Source organism: Gopherus evgoodei, chromosome 1, assembly GCF_007399415.2.
Source record: "Gopherus evgoodei ecotype Sinaloan lineage chromosome 1, rGopEvg1_v1.p, whole genome shotgun sequence".
In the NCBI taxonomy this organism is placed as follows: Eukaryota; Metazoa; Chordata; order Testudines; family Testudinidae; genus Gopherus; species Gopherus evgoodei.
The window spans coordinates 140,060,006-140,079,976 of NC_044322.1; the positions used below are offsets into that span (position 1 = coordinate 140,060,006).

Genomic DNA, 19,971 nt, shown 5'->3' on the forward strand with positions numbered 1-19,971 from the left:
TGGCGGACAACACCACGGCAATGTTCTATATCAACAAACGGGATGCATGCTCCTCTCTCCTGTGCCAGGAAGTCCTCATGCTGTGAGACTTCTGTACAGAACGTTTCATGATACCTGCAAATGTCGTACCTCCCCGTGGTACAAAAGGATCTGGTGGACCACTTCAGAAGGTCCCTTCACAGCCACGAGTGGTCCCTTCGCCCGGACATCATGAACTCAATTTTCCAGAGGTGGAGATTTCCCCAGATAGATCTTTTCTACATGACGTAACAGGAAGTGCCAGCAGTTCTGCTCCTTCCAAAAATCACAGCATGGTCTCCAGCACGGACATGTTCCTCCTCCCTTGGGGAGGTTGTCCCCTATACACGTTTCCACCCGTACCGCTTGTTCACAAGATACTCCTGAGCTCATTCCCTCTGGATCTTGAGTTCATATTGATAGCTCCAGCCTGGCCTTGCCAGCACTGGTATATATCTCTTCTAGACATGTCCATGGAAGTGCCAGTCACCCTGCCACTCTTCCGGGTCTTCTGACATAAGATCATGGTAGTCTCCAACATCCAAACTTTGGGTTGCTGCATCTTATGGTATGGAAGCTCTGTGGTTGAACCCAGTAGAGCTTTCCTGTTCAGACCAGGTTAGACAAGTCCTCCTTGGCAGCAGAAACCCTCTACAAGAGCTACCTGCCTTGATAAGTGGAAGAGATTTTCAATCTGGTTGGCACAGCACCATTTATTCCCGATGCTAGCCTCAGTGCCACTTATTCTGGCCTACTTCCTCCATCTGAAGCAGCAGGGGCTTTCGATGTCATCAGTAAGGGTTCACTTGGCTGCCATCACGGTTGTCCACCCAGGCGTGGAGGGCCGTTCTGTCTTTGCTAACTCGATGGTCAGCCAGTTTCTAAAAGGTCTTAGCAGGCTATACCCTCATGTCCAGCAGCCTGTCCTGGCTTGGTACCTCAACCTGGTCCATTCTAGACTCATAGCACCACCCTTTGAACTCTTGGTGTCGTGCTCCCTGCTCTCTTTTTACAAGGTCATGTTCCTGATAGCGATAACCTCAGCCAGGAGAGTGTCTGAACTTAAGGACCTAATATCAGAGCTCTGTGTTCTATAAGGACAAGGTTCAGCTCAGACCTTATCCTGCTTTCCTACCAAAGGTTGTATTGCAGTTTCACATCAACCAGGATATCTTTCTCCTGGTATTCTACACTAAGCTGCATTCCAGCAGCAGGAAGCAAAGACTTCACTCACTGGATGTCCGTAGGGCACTAGCCTTTTACATTGAGAGAATGAAGCTGTTCAGAAAATCGATCCAGTTATTCGTGGCAGTGGCAGTGGCAGACAGAATTAAAGGTCTGCCTGTGTTTGTTGCATTGCATTTCATCATGGATCATGCCCTGCATTTTTGAATGCTACAACCTGGTGGGAGTTCCTGCACCTGCAATCAATGCACACTTCACCATGCTGCAGGCTTCATCAACAGCATTCCTGGCTCAGATTCCCACTCATGAAATCTGCAGAGTGGCAACATGGTTCTCCATTCATACTTTCACCATGCACTATGCGATTATCCATCAGGCCAGAGACAGTGCAGCCTTCGGACGAGCAGTGCTCCAATCAGTGGACAACTCCGATCCCACCTCCTGAACTTGGACTTGTCACCTTATTGGAATTGACGTGAACAAGCACTCGAAGAAAAAACTGTTACTCACCTTCTTGTAACTGTTGTTCTTTGAGATGTATTGTTCATGTCCATTCTAATAACCACCCTCCTACCCCTCTGTCGGATTAGCGAGCAAGAAGGAACCTGAAGGGGTGGTGGGTCAGCAGGGCCATTTATTTGGGCGCCATAAAGGTGCGATTCCAGGGGGCGCTCAGGCTGATCCCACGAATGCTGCTGGGGAAAAATCTTCCAGCTATGGTGCATGTGTGCATGCACACACCTAATTGGAATGGACATGAAGAACAACAGTTATGAGGACACGACTAATTGTTTTTGTCCTGCATCTTTAGCTATGATTTGGAACTGTTCTTTGTATTTAGGACAGCTTTGTTTTATTTTTGGAGGTGGACTCCCATATAGATGAAGTAGAGGCTTAGCAGATCCAAACAAAACACAGAACCTGAATCTTCACTGATAGTTCAGTCACTAAACTCATTTAATCCTTTCCCCTCTCTACAGAGAATCTCAGTATGCGTGCCAATTCTGAGTTTGACTTTTTCCAGTGTCCCTTTGTTTGTCTGGATGAGTGAGCTATAGATGGGAACAACTGAAGTTCTAGTGATATAACTGTAAATAGGGGCTTGCTGAATTCACATGTTAGTATGCAGTGGTTTTATAGCAGTGTTTTTTTCCCCAGAATGTTAGAGAGACAAAAGGTGGGTGAGATGATCTCTTATTGAACCAACTTCTTTTGGTAGGAGAGGCTATGTACACACTACAGTTTAAGTGTATATAAATTGTCACTCAAGGATGTGAATAAAACAACTCCCTGAGCAAAGTAATTTACATGACCTAAGCACCAGTGGGGACAGCTCTCCTGCTGACATAGCTACTGCCACTTGCTGGGGCCGGAACAATTAAGTCGCTGGGAAAGCTCTCGGCTTAGAGCATCTGCGTTGGTACTTCACAAGCAGTGCAGCTGAGCTGCTGTAAGCTCTGTAGTTAGCGATAGCCTGAAGCAAGCTTTCGAGATTATACAGAGCCCTTCTTCAGGTTTCCCAGGCCTGAAGATAAGGTCTGTGAAGCTCAAAAGCTTGTCTCCCTCACCAACAGAAGTTGGTCCAATAAAAGATATTACTGCACCCACCTTGTCTCGCAAATGTTAGTAGCAGTTTCATGCCATGAGCAGGTTTAAGCAACCTTGGTATTTTGTTCTTAAGCAACTAAGGTTTGGCTTTGTTTAAAATTAGGCTAGTTACCTTGTTTGCTCTTCCAGTAGTACCTTGATAAACAGAGTGTGGACGCACGTTTTCTGCTTAGGTATATTACTAGATCCTAGGTTGCTGCTGGATATTTGAGTTAATGGCTATCACCTTTTCTTATCTGGATCTTGTAATGATTATCTATGCCTTTGTCACCTTAATATTAGATTGTACTGCGCTTTTAATGGAGCTACACACTGAGGCTGTGTCTGCATGGCCTCACAGTTTGGACTAGGGGGAGTGTGAATAGCAGTGCGCTGAAACTCCCCTGTGTGGAAGCTGTGGGCACAAACTATAAGGTTCCTAGTTTGCATTGAGATATATATGTTTTAAACAGAACTACACTAATGCCAACTAGGAACTATTTAGTTTGCACTTGAGGAGTTCATACGGAGAAGGGGCAGCTCAGTGGTTTGAGCATTGGCCTGCTAAATCCAGGGATGTGAGTTCAATCCTTGAGGCCATTTAGTGATCTGGTGCAAAAATCTGTCTGGGGATTGATCCTGCTTTGAGCAAGGGGTTGGACTAGATGACCTGCAGAGGTCCTTTCCAACCCTCATATAGAAAAGAAAAAAGTTGGAGCGCAGCACTTCAACCTGCACTGCTATTCACATCCCCTGTAGTCCAAACTGTGGGGTAGTGTAGACAGAGCTTTAGGCCTTGGCTACACCGGCTCTTTACAGCGCTACGACTTTCTCGCGCAAGGGTGTGAAAAAAACACCCCCCCGAGCGCAGCAAGTTACAGCACTGCAAAGCATCAGTGTAAACAGTGCCCCAGCACTGGGAGCGCGGCTCCCAGCACTGCAAGCTAATCCCCATGGGGAGGTGGAGTACCTGCAGCGCTGGGAGAGCGACCACACTTGCACTTCAAAGCGCTGCCGCGGGAGCGCTTTGGAGTTCTGCGTGTAACCAAGACTGTTCTGAAGCTGAAACTAGTGCAGCAAATGGTAGTACACCTACTAGTGCTAGTTTCACATCAGGAGCACCTGTGCTCTGTGATCTTTGTTCATGGCCAATATGTTTTCAGGTGGAATTTGAGGTATTAGTTTTAACTTACAGTGTCACAACGTACAAATTATTTGTTGTAATATGAACTGTTGATTATATGCAGATAGACTGGTAACTTGCTAACAAAAAAAAAACCCTCAAACTCTAAAACAGCCTTTCCATATGTTATGTATCCAGAGGTACTAATGTAATTAGCAAATCAACTTATTGTGCCATTTTTTTTTTAAGGTGATGGTAAATTGGAGATGTGTTGAAAGACTGGTTTGGGGAAGGAAGCTTATACTAATTTTTTAAAAGTGAGCTTAGCAATAACTCTCTTGCAGATCTAGCCTTTATCCCCAGTAACATATGGAACAAATATTGAAAGAGACCCCATCAAGAAAAATGAGTAAAAGAACTGAACCATGAATAGTAGGCAGCATGGCTTTAAGAGGAACAGGTATTGCCGGACTTGAGTTGCAGTTTTTATAGAATTTCAGAATTAGTAGATGAAGGGAAATGTGGACATACCTTTAGGGTTCTTAAAGATTTAGATATAGAGTCTCATGAAAGATTATTTTCCGCTAATTTATAATGGCTTCAATATTATCATGTACATTTAAAACTGGATGAAAAACAAGAGCCGTTAAGAGGGTAATTATAAACACTAAAGTACCAAATTTTGTGATTGGATTGTTAGTTATCACAGGGACTGGTGTTAGTCTTGTTTAATATCTTCATTAAAGAAATTGTTGACTGATACTTAATAGAAAGTTGAAAATAAATTTTATTTTCTGAGTTGATCCTGTTTCTCTCTGGCAATTTTTTTTCTTGTGTATTTGATTCTCTTTTTTGTATGTAGCTTTTGGTTTCTTTACAAACAAGTTTGTCTTCCAGGTCTTTTGACAGGGCAAAAACACCACAATGCTGGCCTTATCTCATATCCCTCCTCTTCGTTATGTTTAACTCATAGCAGCACTCTCAACAACATCCATTGGCAACACTAAAATAGTGATGTAGTTTTATTTCTGTGTGCAGAATCCAGCAGAGTTAGGTCTTCCATCTCTGTGCCATGTGCTGGTTTAGTTCTATGGATTTATTCCCATCCTCCAGGCTAGTTCCTCATGAGTAGTCCCATTCCTAGGGCACTGAGATGTGAAAACTGTTCCCTTTTACAGTGAATGTATTGGTGGTTTATTTTTCTCTCTACATTTTAAAATAAATAAATGGTGTATGTATTGATGATACTATATACAATGGCAAAATAAATCTTGATACACTTCTCATTCTACTAAAACTATAGGTGACAAACTTTACCTGGAGTACAAACTTGCTTTCTTTGTGTTCATTTCATTTTTTTGTAATTACTACATTTATTGTCTGAAATTGTATAACTTTGCTACAAATAGAACTTTGAAAGGATATGTGTATTGTACAGTACTAAGTATATTTAATTTTTTTGAAAATTCTTATAAACATTTTTCAGCATATTCTTAATATGCTCCTAATAGATTTAACCATGAAAAGTGTTAGAAATATTTCTAGGTGTAATAAAAGATAGAAAAAGAGGAACTAGCATAGTAAGGATTCTTCCAGTGAAGATTTTCTATCATGGGAGTGAGTGAAGAATAAGCTGGCTAATCACAATCAATTTTTCTGTAGCTAGCTGCCAACATAAATGGAAGGGAAAACACTAGCTTTTATAGATGTGTGTTCAACTACCCACTGTGGTAGATCACTGCAATTTTTCTCTTCTACCAGCAGGAAACACTTCTTATGTAAGCTGTTTTTTTATTTTAAATGATGTCCTGCATATGGGATTACAAAACCGACTGTGCCATATATCATATGTAGTCACCTTTGCTGGCTCCCTTTACACATGCTGCAGAGCTCTATTCATTGTAAAACCCAGAAAGGGGGTGAGGCAATTTTCTTTATCAAATAACACAGCGCTGATGGTAAATATTGTGAATATATGCGATTGTTTTCCTTTATGTGCTGTAAAGCAAGATCTGCTGATGCTAATTTTACCATTCATTTCTTTCCAGGCATTAAATAGCTTCCTGGAAACTAGGACAAGTATGTAAGAAGTCCAGTCAATCAATGTGGATTTCTCCTGTCAAAAGTCTTCAGTTTTGCCTACCACAGATCCTTTAGATATTCTTCTCTGTGCCATGCTCTGTGGCTCTCATCACAAGAGGAATTTGTCTTCATGAAGATTCTTAACATTGGTAATGTGATGAATAAATTTGAGATCCTTGGGGTTGTAGGTGAAGGTAAGTCAGTTCTTAATGAAATATGAATTAGAATTAGCAGAATTCAGAGGCTAGTTATATATTATTAAACAGAAAAAATAAAGACTTTCCCATGAGATGAAATTCTGCAAAATGTTATTTCTCAAGATTACTTTAATGTTGGGAGTCATTTTGTTCTTAAAAAATAAATCATTGTTATCCAGGCTGCACAAAAAAAATTATTTCTCTGATTTCTATGACAATTGATATCCATAACTATGGACATTACGGAGCTAGACAAAATTATTATTTACATATATAAGTCAGCATATTAAGTAATAAAACCATTGTCTAATTTTTAAGTTGTCAGGATGTCCTAAAAAAATGGAAAAACTATCTTATTACAAATCCAACTGAACCCTGATGTGTCAGGGTGTGAAAAATCTATATCTTGAGCAGTGAAGTTAAGCTGACCTAAGTCTCCATGTAGACAGGCAGTGCTACGTCAACAGAAGAATTCTTACATCAATTTAGCAGCTCCTTCTCAAGGGGGTGGATTACCTATACCAATAGGAGAATGCCGCTACATCTATGCTGCTATAACATTTTCAGTGTAAATAAGCCCTGAAAGATGCCTTAAAAGTAAATAAAAAGTAGATGTACCAGAATGTACATGAAATCACAATTTTTTATTTTATTTTATTTTATTTTTTTTAAAAACAAGTCCAGTAGTTGTCTGTCTATACTACAGCCACTTATTACAGGAATGTGCAGTTATTCCAGTTTTTCTTGCATATGCATATTTCTAAAAATAAGGAAATCACAGAAGAATTTTAAAATCATATACTTACAAGCAGCTTCATTTTTAAATTTTGCTACACAGAAATGCAACAAAGCATTTTAGCTGCAAGTGTAAGAAGATTGTATTGGGAACAATGCATCCATAATACATATTAGACAGCTGTGAAATGTAGAATATTTTGCTTACTTTTCCCACAGCATGGTAATTAATCTGTTTTTGGTTTTTTTTTCCTTTGTGCTTCAGGAGCCTATGGGGTTGTACTTAAATGCAGACACAAGGTAAATAGAGTGCTTTTAATTGTACATAGATGTTGGTCCATGGATGAAAGCAAGAATGAAATTTTTAACGTGGAGAGTGAGACCTGGGTTGTTTAATATATATTAGACATACATTTTGCTGCCTTGTTTGGGACAGGCCTTGGTCTGCAATCAGTTGTTCAGGGTCCTGATTTCACTATATTGTGACAAGAAACAGCTGCATCTAGGGTAAGATATAATCAAAAAGACAGTTATAAATTCTAACACACAAACTGTTGAACAAATTCAGAGAACATATTAAATGTTACTAGTCTGGTCATGCTTCAGATGTAGTCCTGGGAATTAAAATTGAGAGTTGGATTAAAAAAAAAAAATTGTTGAATGATTCAAAACATTCTAGTGGAGACTATTGTTGTGTAATTAATCATATCTTGCTAATACAATATATCTGGTTGGTTTCTGTAACGTGGCAACAAATTGTTCAGGACTGATACATGGAATTTCCATGGCTGCTGTTTGATAATCTAACTGCAGTAAAAGAATATTCACTTTAATCTGGCAAAGGACAAATGAAAAACAGAAAAAACGGTTTTGAAAATGCGAATGGAGTTTGAAATTCAGTGTGCCTGAAACAAAATGAATCACTTAATGTATCTGGGAATGTGTGATGGGGTTGCTCATTCCTTATCTTAGTCGCTGTGCTTTTGGACATGATACACTATATTTGAGGTTTGCCAAAAAAAATAACTGAGGCACATGTAAATTGGGTTTCTTGCATAAATTCCAATTTTGCCATCTGGTTAGTGTGTGTGTGTATGTGTATGTCTATGTATATATATGTATATATAAAATTGCTTTCATGGGATCAGTGTAAAGGGAATGAAGAGTGGTGCTGATGTGAAGGAAGGGAAGGATCAAAACTGACAAAAAAGTTAGGAGGAACTTGTCCAACAAGTAAATACCTCATCCTCCCTTCCAGCTGTGCAGTTAAGATACCAAAATGTCTAGTGTAGACTGTCTACTAAAGATAGTGTATTTACACTTTCATTTTCTTCTTTTGTGTTCTTATTGCTTTGTCCCTCTTGCCTTTTACTTGAAAAGCTATTTAAAATAAAATAAAAATTGTTGAACATGTAATGCCTACCTCCTAAATCTAGTTTCAGATGTTTAAGTTCAACTTGGGATACTTAGTCCTTAGGATTGTATGAAATTGCCATTTATAGATTGACTATCTTGACTATGTATTATAAAATTAGTAGGCCTGTCACGTGATTAAAAAAACATAATCATGATTAATTGCGTGATTAATAAATGTAATCACGATTAATCATGCAATTAATCACACTGTTAAACAATAATACCATTTATTTAAATATTTTTGGATTGTTTTCCACATTTTCTAATCTATTGATTCAATACAAATGTACACTGTTTATATTTATTTTTGATTACAAGTATTTGCTCTGTAAAAAACAAAATAAATAGTATTTTTCAGTTCATCTAATACAAGTACTGTAGTGCAGTCTCTTTATCATGAAAGTTGAGCTTACAAATATAGAACTGTGTACAAAACATATCAAAAATAAAACTGTATCATTTTAGAGCCTGCAAGTTCACCCAGTTCTATTTCTTGTTCAGCCAGTCGCTCAGACAAACAAGTTTGTTTACATTTGCAGGAGATAATGTTGCCCGCTTCTTGTTTACAATGTCACCTGAAAGTGAGAACAGGTGTTCTCCTGGCACTGTTTTAGCCAGTGTCATGAGATATTTATGTGCCAGGTGCACTAAAGATTCATATGCCCCTTCATGCTTCAACCACCATTCCTGAGGACATGTGTCCATACGGATGGCAGGTCCTGCGCGATAACAATCCAAATCAGTGCGGTCCGGCGCATGTTCATTTTCATTCTGAGTCAGATGCCACCAGCAGAAGGTTGATTTTCTTTTTTGGTGGTTCTTTTGTTCTGAAAGCATGTGCCACACCTCATCCCACTCAGATTTTGGAAGGCACTTCAGATTCTGAAACCTTGGGTCGAGAACTGTAACTGTTTTAGAAATCTCACATTGGTACCTTCTTTGTGTTTTGTAAAGTGTTTTTAAAATGAACAACATATGTTGGGTCATCATCCAAGATTGCTGTAACATGAAATATATGACAGAATGCAAGTAAAACAGGGTGAGGGACATACAACTCTCCCTCGAGGAATTCAGTCACAAATTTAATTGTCACATTATTTTTTTAACAAGCACCATCAGCATGGAAGCATGTCCTTTGGAATGGTGGCTGAAGCTTGAAGGGGCATACGAACGTTTAGCACATCTGGCACGTAAATACTGTGCAATGCTGGCTACAAAAGTGCCATGCACGCTTGTTCTCACTTTCTGGTGACACTGTAAACAAGAAGAGGGCAGCATTATCTCTTGTAAATGTAAAGAAACTTTTTTGTCTTAGCATTTGGCTGAACAAGAAGTAGGACAGAGTGGACCTATAGGCTCTGAAGTTTTTTATTATTTTGTTTTTGAGTGCAGTTATGTGACAAACGAAAATCTACATTTGTAAGTTGCATTTTCATGATAAAAGAAATAATATTTTTCAATTCACCTCATAAAAGTACTGTAGTGCAATTTCTTATTTTACAGTGGAAATATTTGTAATAAAAAATACACTTTGATTTCAGTTGCAACAGAGAATACAATATATATGAAAATGTAGAAAAACATCCAAAATATTTAATACATTTCAATTGGCATTCTTTTGGTTAACAGTGCGATTAAACCTGTGATTAATATTTTTTGAGTTAATCACTTGAGTTAACTGCGATTAACTGACAGTCCCAAAAATTATAAATAAAAATGTTTAAAAGTTTCAAATAGTACAAAAAGATATTAGTACAAAATACCTACTTTTTAAGAAGAGTTCTCTGAATGGCAAAAATTCTGCTGTAAAACAGTTAAGTTCTTGGAACATCTCTTCCTCCATGATTGTCCAGGCTGGGTATATTTCTCCCATGTTGCAGCTCCAAGTGTGATGACACATTACTACTACTACTACTAACATAAAGGGTAAGAATGAGGTACTATGCAATGGTATGCTGCTCTTCTGTTTCTGCACAGTTTAAACTTTTCCCTATGTCTGCAAAGAGAAGTATAAATCAAGTACATTGTCATTTGAATCAAGTCTACAGGTGGCCTGTAATTAGCTTTAAGGAGCAGGAACTTCTGTCATTCTTCTCAGGTTTCAGAGCTGTCATTTCTCTAACGATAACAATTGTTAAGAGCTGCCACTTAAAAAAGAAAATCCATTTGCAAGCCAAAAAGAAAAGTGTACAGTTGTGCACTTTGAGGTGTTCAAGTAAACAAACACTGAAGTGCTGATTTTATATGAAAATTTCATGTTTATTCCAGGACATGGAGATTTAAACACTAAATAGGCTAGTTTTCATGTACTGTTACCTGATTCTTCACAAAATTATGGTATTTGTGTATGAATGTGAATGTACACATGCTTGCATACAGAAGTGTGTTTGTCTTATAAAATATAGCCCTGCCATACATGTCAACATTTTTACTACTTCATTGCTGATTATTTTGATTTAAAACGTTTATTTTTATGACTGAGTGAAATTTGGAGTTGAGTGGAAAGCAAGTTTCCCACATACTCTCACTCAGTTCAAATCTTCGTATAATACTTACATACTGTGCCTCCTCACTTCGTGTGGTTGGAATAGAAATTGCTTATCTAAAATGAATGACATTCCAGCTTTTTTTAAGTCTGTCATGTAGACCAGTTCAGTGAGAGTCAAGTTAGACCTATGTGTCTGCTGTGACAAAAAGCTTCCATTATGCCCTGGTTATCACAGCCTTTCATCTCACTGATGGATGTGACATGCTGCACTATTTATCTCATATTTTAAATAAGTAATTTTCATTTTCCTTCTGTATAGCTTAAAAATACAATGGGCAGATTTAGTGCTTATGAAAATGATGGACTGATAATGGTGGCTTGACCCACGTTTAATGCTGGTAGGGGCTGTTTAGGCTTCCCAACACAGCTGTGCTAATGCAACTCAGTCCTGATCCGCAACATCCACACTATTCCAGTAAAGGAGTTTCTTGGACATAGACTGGAAATCCTACCAAATTGTCAGAAGTTTACCGTCCTCCCTAGTAATGATCCCTCAGTAAATGCAGTTTTCCTTTCTTTCCCAGAAGTAGCAATTTATTCCTGAGAATCAGAATGCAGGAATTTAACTACTGATCTTTAGAGACAGAGTGGTGTAATATGCAATGGTCCTGATTTTCTGCTGATGTAAATTTATATCAGCTGAGAATCTGGTCCCATAACTGCAAAGTAATCAAAAGATATAGTGACTTACTATTGGTAAACTTCATATCTATTGTAATGTGGTGTGTGTGTGTGTGTGTGTGTGTGTGTTTATATGCTTAGATAAGGGGAGAATGGGCTATACAAAATAAAAACCTAATTTTTGACACCTACCTATTCTGTTCTAAGGGTGTATCATCATGAATGCAAAAGTAAACTCCTCCAGGATAACTAATATTTCTTCTTCACCCCATGCCTTTATTTACTGTACATGCATCAAACCTTGTTCTGAAGAGATAATTATTAATCTCCTTATTGGCTTTTCTCTAGCACTCTAGTATGAGTGCTTCACAAATATTAATGAAATTATTTTTACAAAACCCCTGTGACGTGAGGGGTTTTATCTCCATTTTATAGAAGGGGAATGGAGGCATAGAGGTTAGTCAAAAGCATCCACTACCTTTTAGGGACCGATTTGAAATGCCTGTTTTTCCAGAGTACTTAGCACTTCATATGTCAGAGCATAGCTTCCTTTGACTTCAGTTACTGCGGTGAGAGCTCAGCATTTCTGCAAATCAGATACCAGGAACTCAAATCATGTACCCAGAAAATGAAAAATGCAACTAGTGACCACCTATGAAAAGTTTAGTTTAGGTGATTTGCTAGCTTGCATAGAAAATCTGTGGCAGAGACAGCCATCAGCTGCCTGAACCATGAGTTTCCTTTCCCTTCTTTCGGTCTTGTTTCCACACACCTTCCAACTTCTGCATCAAATGAAGCAAGGAACAGCTTTCTTCACTACACAAGATTGATTCATCCCAGAGCAGTTCCATTCTGTGGACTGAAGGGGACAGGACTCCTGTGGAAAGAACAGTATGTGATCATGTAATTAAAGACTCTATCATAATGCATGGAAACAAAGGAGCCAAACTGAGATTGCACAAGCATCCTTAATTATGGTATTTTCTACCTTTAAATGCTAGTCTTTGCAACCTTAATGTTCTCTTAATGTAGCATTTTGTGTGGAATTTTTAGTTTTTTTGCTTTTAAAAAAAATCTAAAAATATACCTGAAATTCCATCATGTGGGATCATGATGACACCCACATGGTGCATTAGCAGGGTTGGAACCTTTTAGATCCACTGCATAGAACTCTGCCACTTGAGGAACTGACGGCATCATCTCCTCTGTGGACTAGCACTGGTTGGGGTGGGGAAAATAAGTCTTATATTTTGTTGGTATGCTTCACAGATATTTGCAGACATCAGAGGAATGATGACACTCAGTACTCTTGGATTCCGTTCCAGGCTGAGAGTGTGCTTCAGTGGACACACTTTTTTCTTTCCTATTCACGTCTTCTCTTTGCCCAACAAAACCTAGCCCAGTACTCCTCATTGGATCAGTCTTCCCCCTCCCCCGGCCCCAACTCCTCTCTACGGGCTCCTAATCTCCCACTCTAGGTTGCTCATCCAATCTCTATTTTAATGTACCTGGCTTCTTATTCCAGTCTCTTTGTGCCGACCCAGTTCTGTCTTTGCACCCCAGCTCATTGACACAATTTTTCCTTTCCCTCCCTACTAACTCTCTACTAGGTTCTTAGTCCCAGTCTCCTGGTCCAGCCAGTTCCAGTTCCCTCCTTCCTCAGCACCTTGTCCAATCTGTGTCCCACTCTCCTTGCCAAATCAGTTCTAGCCTGTCCTTCCTCTTCCCCTTGGGCTCCCTGTCTTTTTGCCTGGCTAGCTCCAGTTGAACCCCCACCCATCCCCCCACTTCAAGTCCCAGTCTGTCTCCTTGTCCCAGTCTGTTCCTTTCTTTCAATGCTCTGTCCAGTTTGTCCCCACTCCATTCAAATCACTCCCTTTTCTGTGCTGCCTTGGTGCCAGCAGGAGGGAGCAGTGCCCAAATCACACCCGTGCACAGCAATTACAGAGGAAGTCCAGCTTCACTCCTGTAGCCCATGACTGGAGGGATCATGCATAGTTGCTCAGTAGGGATAGTGACTTCACAAATTGTCAGTACTGGGAGCTGAGAGGCTCAATGAGGATGGAATCTTTTGAGATTTTTAGCTGTTAAAATTGTAAAATCTTAACTGAACTCCAAATTTGGGCAGACTTTTACAGGGAAGGCAAAAGTTAGACCATTGGCAGCGGATGACCTTTTTGTCAGACACCAAAGCATGGATGCACAAGAGCATTTCAGAGAAAACGTCTCAAGATTTTTTTTTAACGTAGGGAAAATACATAGGCAAAACAATCTCTGTTTATGGAAATGGTTGAACCATTAAAAGGCTGCAATTTCCCCGCAAGGGGAAAAATACACACATAGTCCAAAGACACCCGACGGACATCCAGTATGGAAATTTTCAGTCCAAATGGTTGAGGTTTCAGATAGTTTTTAATAATCAATTGAATACAGTGTCTTATGGGAAGTGTCAGGCAGCCTTAATAGGCAGTGCTACTAACCAATTATCTATAATATTGCAGTGTACTATAAACCAGGGGTTCTCAACCTTTTTCATTGAGCACCCCCTGCTCCCCAAAAAACATGCTGTAAAAACTCTATGGCCCTCCTGTGCCGCAATAATTGGTTCTCTCTATATAAAGAGAAAGGGCTGGCATTAAAGGGTAGCAAGCAGGGCAATTGCCCAAGGTCCCATGAAGCTAAGTTGCTTCTGCTTTAGCCCCAGGTGGTGGGACTCAGTGCCCTATGCTTCAGCCCCATGCAGTGGGACTTAGACTTACTGGGGCCCAGGGCAGAAAGCCAAACACTGATCCTCCTTGATGGACCCCCTGAAACATGCTCGTGACCCCCCAGGGGACCCCAGACCTCTGGTTGAGAAACACTGCTGTTAACTGAAGCAATGAAAAAAGAATCTGTCAGATTGTAGGCCTACCTTGAAGTTTAAAATTCTGCACACCGTACAGTTGAGCATACTCCAAATACAGTGATTTGAGACATTTCATGTAGTTTTGGGGATAGAGGCATTCACTTTAACCAAGTAGAGTCATGATTGTTATGTTATAAGCCCATAACTGAATACAATTTATGGAAATAAACTAGAGCAGACAGGCACACTTCTCCCTCCAAATATGGCAAATACACTCTTACAATCTGATGTCTCAGCCAACTGCAGACTGAGAAATTCCAGACAGGAGATGTACTGCCAAAGGGAAGTCAAATATTTCCCATTAATGGAAGATCTGAATAAATAGATGGATTTTGCTTCCAAATGGAGTGATGTTCAAACTAGAATGCTTTCAGGATTTGAACCGAGTGAGCCAATGAGATTAATCAGAGAAAGTATGACAACAGAATGAGTGTGTACAAGAAAAGAACTTTCTTAGGCTTGATCTACACTGGGGCAGGGTGGGGATTGATCTAAGTTAAGCAACTTAGATTGACGTACTTAGATCAATTTACTGCGGTGAGTCGACTGCTCTATTCCACTTGCACATCTCGTGGCGGTGGAGTACAGGAGTCGATGGGAGAGCGCTCGACGTGATAAATCAACCCCCACTGGATCGATTGCTGCCTGCCGATCTGGTGTGTAGTGTAGACATACCCTTATATCCATTCGTACCTACTTCATCAATATCTAGAAATCTAGATTTTTCCAGTGGTAAGTATATTTCAATAAATCTCCCACTCTTATCATTTCTATGTGTTTTTGGGACCAGCATGACTGGTTGTGCCAATATTCATCAGAGGATCAGACACCTTGTTTTTGCCCCTCCAACCACCTGCCAGCTTGCCCTACATATGCAACAATCTCTATTCCTGAAGCTATAGCAATTTTACAGGGTGCTGCCACTAAACCCAAATATTAGTGTTAAGTAATCTAAAATACTCCTCCTCTTCTCTGTTTTAGCATTTTCATATTCCTTTTGATACTACCCATTTTTTGGTGCAGGCAGGAGTCTTTGAGCAGCAACACTGTCACATCATCGGTAACTCTGCCAGTCCTCCCTCCCTCCCTTCAGTAACCGTAATCTTAAACCCAAACACTGCTACCTGCCGTGGTCAACTCTCACTTTGACTGTGCCCAGTTGGTGCTGTAGAATATGTGCCTGTAGCACAGAATGGGCACTGTTTAGCTGAGCTGAAAAACAGTTGACTGGGCAAAGATGAATCATCTTGGCTGAGCCAGGTATAGTGTGGAGGGAGTCATAACTTATAACTCCAGCCTCACTTCTTCTGAGCCAGTAGAACTCCTAAGCTGAAGCAGCTCCCACTATTTCAGTCCTGAACCTCTGTACCACACACCCAACTCTTGCAAATACTCCAGTCCTGACCTGCAGCATCAGTTAGTGTTTCCAGCCAATGGGACAGATCTATCCAAATGAACTGGAGAGTTGGAGGGAGGACTGGCTGAGTTAACTGTAACATCATAATGCTCTTCTGCCTGCAGAATCAAATGAGCACTATTTAAATTGTCCAGCTAACACCCAGATTAATAGGGTTTTCCCCCACTGAAGGCTAGAAGACTCCACAAAACTTTGTAAATGACCTTTTGCAGACTGCATCTGATATCTTATGACAAAGTGAGAAATGTGACTAAGTTGAGTGTTACCTGTTTTGCTTGACAAAAACCAGCATGAATAATGTAAATTCAACCAGATTAGCAGCTAACAGGTTTCTTAAGACAGAATTAGCAAAGTAACCTTAAGGCCCAACAGACAATGTTCCAGGGTCACAAATTGATTTACAGGAATATGTTTAGCTGTTTTATTCTTGCAGAGGAATGCAGTCAGAGAAATAAGTTCAAGACATTTTGGATTTTAAGAGATTTGAGAAGTCAGACTTTACTTACATCATCTCTACACTTTCAAGATAAAAGGATATCTAAATAAAGCTGTCATGGGGTCCGCTTATCTTGAGCGGTGCCTCCTGCTGGCCGTCCTCGGGATTCGCTCTGACAGCTTGTGTTCACCCTTCAGTGTTATCATTCCCTATCTAGTCTCACTCTGCTGCCTGCTCACTCCCGGGTCTGCAGCTTTCTCTCTATGGCTTGGCCATCTGGCCAGGTCACTAAAGTCCTCCTCTTCCAGGGAATTCAGTCTTTCCAGACCTGCTGCCTGACTGGCACCTCCAATGCCCTTGCCACTCCCCAGTGGCTGGTAAGGGAACCCAAACCCTCTCTCTACACTGGGTTCCAGCGCAGGCACCCCGTAACAAGCAGCCACAGTCTACCTCTTGCTGCTGTTTCCCTGGGTTTCTTCCTACATGCTCAGCTTCCCCCCCCCCCCCCGCATTCTCAATATGTCAGCCTCCAACTCCTTCCAGCCAAAGGAGTGACTGTAGCCTAATTCCCTGTATCCTGTCCCTCTCTCTCAGCAGCCAGCTACCTGGCTTTAAACAGGCCCTGCTTGTTCCTGTGCAGGTGAATCTGTCCTTAATTAACTGCCTCCAACCTAAATCTCCCCTGCTTTCAGCCTAAGTAGCTGACTGGGCTCACCTGGCCTAAGTCAGCTCTTGCAGGGCTATTATGGGGAGTCCACCCCAACACAGAAGGCCAAAAGATATAGGTATTTATTCCAAAGGTTACTTGCCTGTCCTCATGCATAGCATAAGTTTGCATACTAGTCCTGTAATATGACCCCAAATCATCCATTTTATGGGCTATAGGATGAAATTATATAATTGCTTCCATTTTTAAAAAATAAACTATTTCAGGTTTAACAAATCCTATTAGAAATGAAGTAAAAAGATGGGCTAGATCCTCCAGTGTGACCTAGCTATAGGGAACACATCGCAAGAGTGTGTGCGCATACTCAAAGGTGTAGTTATGCTCAGCTTTGCACTCCCTTAATCCTGTTGTTGCTCATTACAAGGCCATTTCTACCTGCATCTTGTTTAGAGCACCCCAAGAGTTGCTCTGCTTACACAACCATGCCGTTGCTGACAATCAGCGCAGTATTTAGGTGTCTTGGCAGTGCCCATTGTCCAGTTTTACCATTAGCTTGAAAGATTAATGGCATTAAGGCTCCTATGTTGTGTCTTACTGTAGGAAGATATTTTCTGGATCAATGGCCAGAATATATCAGCATTGAATTTTCAATATCCTGTTTTGTGCATACAGTCAGTATTCCCATTATCAGTCTTCTATGCATTTCCATTCATTTTAGACATGCTTTCTTTGTATTGCTTTCTGTCTTTAAGCATTGCTTGTGTGAAGTCCAGACCTTCTGAACTTTTCTGTACAGCATTGTTGTGCTTTATGCCTAGCCCCGGTTACCATTGTTTTACTTCTAACAGCTGGTGATAGCTAGAAAGAACTTGACATTGTCTGTCATTGCCCCTGCTGGATGCCTCTTTGGAAAGCTTACTGCTTTTCATCTTTTAAAATATTTTTTAAATTAATGATAGTGTAATTAGTGTTCAGTATTCACCAGCATGTTTTGACTCTGTTGGAAGATGCTTTTTTTCATGGTGTGATAGTCTTCTGTGGCCAGGCAGCCTGTAAGGTCAGAGAGGGTCATAGGGGGCCCTAGGCACTCCCTCTCTACCAGGTCCCAGCCCAGGGCCCTGTGTAGCTCAACCCCTAGATAGGAGAGATGGATCGCCTTCCCCACTTCCCTGGGCTACTTCCTACAAGTCTCTTCAGTTTGGGGCATGGCCCCGCTAGCCCAGTTTACTGGGGCTTGCCTAGTCACTTGCCCCAGATCCTGGGGTTTATCTGTAGACTGCCCTTACTTCAAGTTGCTGTGCTGGTTGGCAGGTTGTTGATCCATCCCTTCGGGTGGGCAGGCAGACAGAGTTCCTGCCTCTTCACCAATCATGAAGAGACTTTACACATGCAAGACCTTTACTAAAGTACATTCATTGAGCTGAAGAGAGCTGTATCAAACTTCCACAGTTAGCTGTGGCAATGAAGGCACAATAGTCCAGTACTGAAGGCTCACAGCAATTGGAACTCAATCCCAACTTGTCTGCAGCTGGTGGTAACATGGCTTCCTATGCCTGAGGAAAGGTGTGGGGTAGGGATTTGACAGTGTCATTCTGCTGCTGTAGGTCACATTAACCCCTTTTTCATGAGCTCTTTGATCAATCACATTCCATGAATTCTGATTCTAAGTCTGAAGGAATCAGCTCCATCATGGAGCATCAACTTCAATACTGAATCCAGGAGTAGGCATATTGGAGCCTTTTTTCCATGAAGCCCTGGAACAGAACCCCACAATGTTGTGTTATGTACAGTGGCTTTCATGTTCTTTGTTTGGCAGCAGTGGCAGAAAGCAAATGGACTAGTGCTGCCAACACTTCAAATTATCATTTTCCTGAACTTAAGAATCATATGTGCTACCCATACATGTGAACAGATGTAAATGCATTTACCTTGTACGTAAAGTATTAGTGTTTTCACAGTTTCCTGGACTTTCCTTTCTAGTAAAATGCTTTTATAGGGTTCTCCCTAGCTGACCATTCTTCATTGTTGTCCTCTTAACCCAGATGAACTTCATTACTACTTGTGTAATTAAGAGGGCGCAAAGGTGTAATTCCATTGCCTTCAGAGGAGTTATTCCTGATTTACGCCAGTGTAACTCACTAGAAAATTGAATCCAGTGTGTTTAATATCATCCAACAGCAGATAGGAAAAAAGCTAAGCTGTTAATGTCATTATGTCTCTTAAAGTGAACTGGCAGATTGACTCTGTTGCATTGGTTTCACTTTTTTCCAAGTAGGATATAACATCTAGAGCTGGGCTTCCGTTTTTTGTTTTTCTCTGATTCATTCTTCACACCAAGGCCATGTCTACGCTACAAAGTAAAGTTGACTTCCATTATGTCAATAATAATGAACTGGTGTAATTGCATCACTTGTGCATGTTCACACAACGCTCCTTGTGTCAGCTCAGTATGTACACAGTTGGTGCTGTAGCATCGACAGAGACCAGTGCACCATGGGTAACTGGCACTGTGCAACTCACTACCTTCTACCTCTAGAAGGTCTGGAAATAGATCATAATGCATCGTGGGGGGTGGGCTCAGCATCCCATGATGCAGTTTTCTCTGTCCCATTATTCCATGGGCTTCCAACTATGTTTTGTGCCTTCTTTCAATTGCCCCTGTAAACTGTGCGTCTGCTCTCTGCCTGAAAGCATGGATCCTGTGCTGCGTGAACACAGCACGGCTGATCCTGCAATATTTCATGAGCTGCGAATCTGAACAGGAATCCATAGTGCCTGCCCTGCTGTGTGCCATGGAAAGAAACAATTTAAGATTGATGTTGGCATTCACAGAGAAGCTGCACATGGTGGACTATCGCTTCTGGCCTTGGGAAATATCATTTTGCACGTATGGGATGATGAGCAGTGGCTGAAGAACTTTCAGATATGCAAAGCCACCTTCATGGAATTGTGTGTGGAGCTCTCCCCTGCCCTAGAGCACAAGGACACCAAAATGAGAGCTGGTGGAAAAGCAAATGGCAATTGTGGAACTTGG

General features: G+C 40.8%; 1 protein-coding gene across 4 annotated transcripts in view; it reads left to right on the forward strand.

Moving 5' to 3' along the window:
• The window catches only part of CDKL5 (cyclin dependent kinase like 5), a 206,665-nt gene that overhangs the window by 71,757 nt on the left and 114,937 nt on the right, over positions 1 to 19,971 (forward strand). For all 4 annotated transcript variants that reach the window (XM_030574189.1, XM_030574182.1, XM_030574193.1 and 1 more), the window contains 2 exons: positions 5,962 to 6,189; positions 7,193 to 7,227. In XM_030574189.1, the coding sequence (XP_030430049.1) occupies positions 6,126 to 6,189; positions 7,193 to 7,227 (99 nt within the window). In that variant the 5' untranslated portion in view covers positions 5,962 to 6,125. The remainder of the gene's footprint in view (positions 1 to 5,961; positions 6,190 to 7,192; positions 7,228 to 19,971) is intronic.